Raw genomic sequence first — 4,524 nt, 5'->3', positions numbered from 1 at the left:
GTGTAGTTCTAGGCTGATTTCTGACCTTTTTCAGAATCATCCTTACCCCACTAGGTGAGATCTTGCATGGAGCCCCAGACCGAGGAAGATTGACAGTCATTTTATGTTTCTTCCATTTTCTAATAATTGTGCCAACAGTTGTAGCCTTCTCACCAAGCTGCTTGCCTATTGTTATGCAACCCATCCCAGCCTTTTGCAGGTCTACAATATTGTCCCTAGTGTCCTAAGGCAGCTTTTTGGTCTTTGCCATGGTGGAGAGGTTGGAGTGTGATTGATTGAGTGTGTGGACAGGTGTCTTTTATATAGGTAAGGAGTTCAAACAACTGCAGTTAATACAGATAATCAGTGCAGAGTAGGAGGGCTTCTTAAAGGAAAATTAACAGGTCTGTGAGAGCCAGAATTCTTGCTAGTTAGTAAGTGATCAAATACTTATTTCATGCAATAAAATGCAATTTAATTATTTAAAAATCATACAATGTGCTGTTTTTTTTAGATTCTGTCTCTCACAGTTGAAGTGTACCTACGATAAAAATTACAGACCTCTCCACTCTTTGTAGGTGGGAAAACTTGCAAAATCGGCAGTGTATCAAATACTTAATTTCCCCACTGTATATATATGACATTGAAAGAGGTGACTTTGGGAGGGACTTATCTTTAAAATCTTTGTTGTTCGTTTGTAAAGACTGTTGATGGTAACTAATGCATTTTTAATCATGGTGCCCTCACTACTGAGTCCCTCTTCGAAGCCAGTGACATTATTATTATTTATTGTTATAGCGCCATTTATTCCATGGCGCTTTACATGTGAAAAAGGGTATACATATAAAACAATTACAATAATCTTGAACAAAACATGACGGCGACTGGTACAGGAGGAGTGAGGACCCTGCCAACGAGGGCTAATAGTCTACAAGGAATGGGTGAGGATACAGTAGGTGAGGGTAGAGCTGGTCATGCAGCGGTATGGTGGAGCGATGGTTACTGCAGGTTGTAGGCTTGTCGGAAGAGGTGGGTCTTCAGTTCCTTTTGAAGATTTCCACGGTAGGCAATAGTCTGATATGTTGGGGTAGAGAGTTCCAGAGTAGGGGGGATACACGGGAGAAATCTTGTATGCGATTGTGAGAAGAGGAGAAAACAGGAGAGTAGAGCAGGAGATCTTGTGAGGATTGGAGGTTGTGTGCAGGTATGTATCGGGAGACTAGGTCACAGATATGTGGAGGAGACAGGTTGTGGATGGCTTTGTATGCCGTGGTTAGGGTTTTGAACTGGACAATGGGGAGCCAGAGAAGGGATTGACAGAGAAGAGAGGCAGGGGAATAGTGGAGGGACAGGTGGATTAGTCGGGCAGCAGAGTTTAGGATAGATTGGAGGGGTGCAAGAGTATTGGATGGGAGGCCGCAGAGTAGGAGGTTGCAGTAGTCGAGGCGGGAGATGATGAGGGCGTGCACTAGTGTTTTTTCAGATTTGTGGTTGAGGAATGTGCGGATCCAGGAGATATTTTTGAGTTGGAGTCGGCAGGAAGTGGAAAGGGCTTGGATATGTGGTTTGAAGGAGAGATCAGAGTCCAGAGTTACCCCAAGGCAGCGAGCTCGCCGGACTGGGGAGAGTGAGCAGCCATTGACGTTGATGGATAGGTCAGGTGGTGGGGATGAATGAGATGGTGGAAAGTTGATGGATTCAGTTTTATCCATGTTAAGTTTTAGAAATCTGTCAGAGAAGAAGGGTAAAATAGCGGACAGACATTGTGGGATTTTGGTTAGTAGGAAGGAGATATCGGGACCGGAGAAGTAGACTTGTGTGTCATCAGGATAAAGGTGATAGCGAAAGCCGTGAGACTCTATGAGCTGTCTCAGGCCAAAAGTGTAGATGGAGAAGAGCAGGGGTGTTACGGATCCGGGTGGTGGAACCTCTGTGCTGCGGTGCAAGGAGGGACCAGAGGGGCATGACTAAGTATCCACTCGGTCCCCAAGGTCGCACAGCGGCTCAGTCGACTCCGTGAACCAGGGAGGAACCGAGCAGAGGGACCAGGTGCCACTCTGGGACCGACCTTGTATGAGAGCAGGTGACTCGCACTGGTCAGAAGGCAGGAACTAACCAGCACAACGGATGAGCTTCGGCTGGCAGGCTGACTGGTGGTCCGGGTAGACAAGTAGGCTGATTAGGCAGATAGTAAAGTGAGTGTTCCGGGTAGGCAAGCTGGCGGCACAACAGGTAGCTGGCTGGTGCTTCCAGGTAAGCGGGCAGGAAGGCACGGCAGGTAACAGGCAGGTGCTTCCAGGTAAGCGGGCAGGCAGGCACGGCATATAACAGGCAGGTGCTTCCAGGTAAGCGGGCTGGCAGGCACGGCAGGTAACAGGCAGGTGCTTCCAGGTAAGCAGGCGGGCAGAGCCCATAGACAGACTGGCGGACTGGACTGTAGACAGACTTTCGGGCAGAAGAGAAGTCAGGCTAGCGGACTGAGCAGAAGATCAGACTGGCGAACAGGACTGACTTGCAGAGGACCTGGGGGCTGAAGCAAAGTAAGAATCACAAAGCAACAACCTTGCACGGGCACCTCCATATTGGAGGAGGTGCCTCTTATAGGGAAAGCCCTCCGGTGATTGGCCAGGGACTTTTTAGGACGGCGCGTGTGGCCCCGTTAAGAGGGAGGGAGTGCAAGGGCGTGCACCAGCAGCAGCTGCAGGAAGGCCGGAAGACGCTGGAGCAGGTAAGGGGGACGGCATCTCTGCCTGGCAGGGGGCAGAGACGCCGATGCTACAAGGGGTCCTAGAACTGAACCTTGGGGGACACCAACAGATAGGGGGCGAGATGAGGAAGTGGTGTGTGAGTGGGAGACACTGAATGTCTGTTAGGTCTGTTAGGTATGAGGAGATCCAAGATAGGGCCAAGTCTGTGATGCTGAGAGATGAGAGAGTCTGTAGTAAGAGGGAATGGTTATAAGTTATTATAGTTGACATCCCACTACCGTAATATTGTGATATCTAGAATCAACCACCAAGATGTAGACTGTTGACCTTAATGGACTATCAGATTAACACCGTGATCTTGTTCCCATAGACTTTTTAATGAGATCTGAAAACAATACATCTATGGATGACTTTATTCTACTGGGATTCTCCAAGGGACCAATGATCTGTTCATTTTTAATTTCTATGGCTTATATCATGGTTCTTATAACTAACTTGTCTGTGTTTAGTATCATCCAGGTAGACAGCCACCTCCAAACTCCAATGTATTTTTTCTTATGTTGCTTGTCCATCCTAGATGTGTGTTACTCTACGGTCACCCTTCCAGCTATGCTGGTAAATGCTCTAACCGGAAACAGGAGAATATCTTTTAGTGGATGCTTTATCCAGCTTTATTTCTTTATCTGTGTTGGAGGAACAGAATGTCTTCTTCTGGCCGCCATGGCTTATGACCGATATATAGCCATATGTAACCCCCTACACTATATACTAATTATGAACAAAAGGTTCTGCTCCTACATTGTGGCAGGATGTTGCCTCCTTGGTTTGATAAACTCCATGTTTCACACCTTTATGACTTTGAACCTAACATTTTGTGGACCTCGTCATATCAACAATTTCCTCTGTGATGTTCTTCCAATGTTGGAAGCTGCTTGTAGTGACATATATAGTAGTCAGATATTCATACGAGTAGACACAGTGGTGCTTGGAGTAACCACATTTTTAGTTGTCATGAACTCCTATGTCCACATAATTTCTACCATATTGAAAATCCACTCATCAGAGGGAAGACAAAAAGTCTTCTCCACATGTTCCTCCCACCTCATTGTCATCACAGTTTTTTACATAACAGGTATTTTCAGCTACAATGGCCCAAAGTCTGGGGAATCTTTTACAGTCGTCCGAGTGTCATCTATTGTCAACAGTGTGCTGCCTCCATTGCTGAACCCTGTTATATATTGCTTGAGAAATAAAGAAGTAAAGAGAGCTTTAAAAAAAGCAATTATTAGTATTTAAAAATGAAAAGGAAAAAAGACAAAGCTTAAGACATAAGAAGTTCATATGTTGCATGCACCCCCACCAGTAAAGAGACCTTCTTGAGTGACTGTTTTCTGTTTATGTTGTTATTAAACATTCTATTCAGCCATAGCAGGAGGTCAACTCCAAGGCAATTCCTATAGGATGATCCCCCCATTTCCATGTGCCATTTATAATTCTGGTGTCTTTTTTTTTTTACAAAAGGGCCTTTTCCCCCATCTCCACCAGGTGATAGGACATGGTAAGACATTTAGCATTATATCAATATAACCGAAGGGAACGTGAGAGCAAACATGACATCAGCAAATGGCCGCATTATTAGAATAGCTAAAAAATTAAAAGCAAGCCTCTCCTAGGCTGCCTTCTCTCACTGGCACGAGCCAGTCTTTTCTACCCCCTGATGAAGGCTTGCGATGAAACACATATCTGGGTCCGGCACTAATCCAAGAGGAGGACACAGATACTGTTTGGTATGTAAGAGTGTGTTCCTTGCTATATTTACCACTTTGCTAACTTACAG

General features: G+C 45.7%; 1 protein-coding gene across 1 annotated transcript; it reads left to right on the top strand.

The window, feature by feature from the left end:
- Nucleotides 1-3,065: 3,065 nt before the first annotated feature.
- LOC141193174 (olfactory receptor 5A2-like) lies at nucleotides 3,066-3,983 on the top strand. The gene has a single exon (XM_073662105.1). It carries the CDS (start codon nucleotides 3,066-3,068, stop codon nucleotides 3,981-3,983), a length of 918 nt encoding a protein of 305 aa, XP_073518206.1.
- Nucleotides 3,984-4,524: the final 541 nt, after the last annotated feature.

The sequence above is a fragment of the Phyllobates terribilis genome, unplaced genomic scaffold, assembly GCF_046119375.1.
Source record: "Phyllobates terribilis strain yellow unplaced genomic scaffold, ASM4611937v1 Scaffold_65__1_contigs__length_7625178, whole genome shotgun sequence".
Taxonomy (NCBI): domain Eukaryota; kingdom Metazoa; phylum Chordata; class Amphibia; order Anura; family Dendrobatidae; genus Phyllobates; species Phyllobates terribilis.
The sequence above is the reverse complement of the archived record's forward strand: the minus strand, read 5'-3'. Positions and strand labels throughout refer to the sequence as shown.

Coding starts and splice junctions, on each gene's coding strand:
- LOC141193174 (XM_073662105.1), top strand. CDS start 3,066: ATGAGATCTGAAAACAATACATCTATGGATGACTTTATTCTACTGGGA.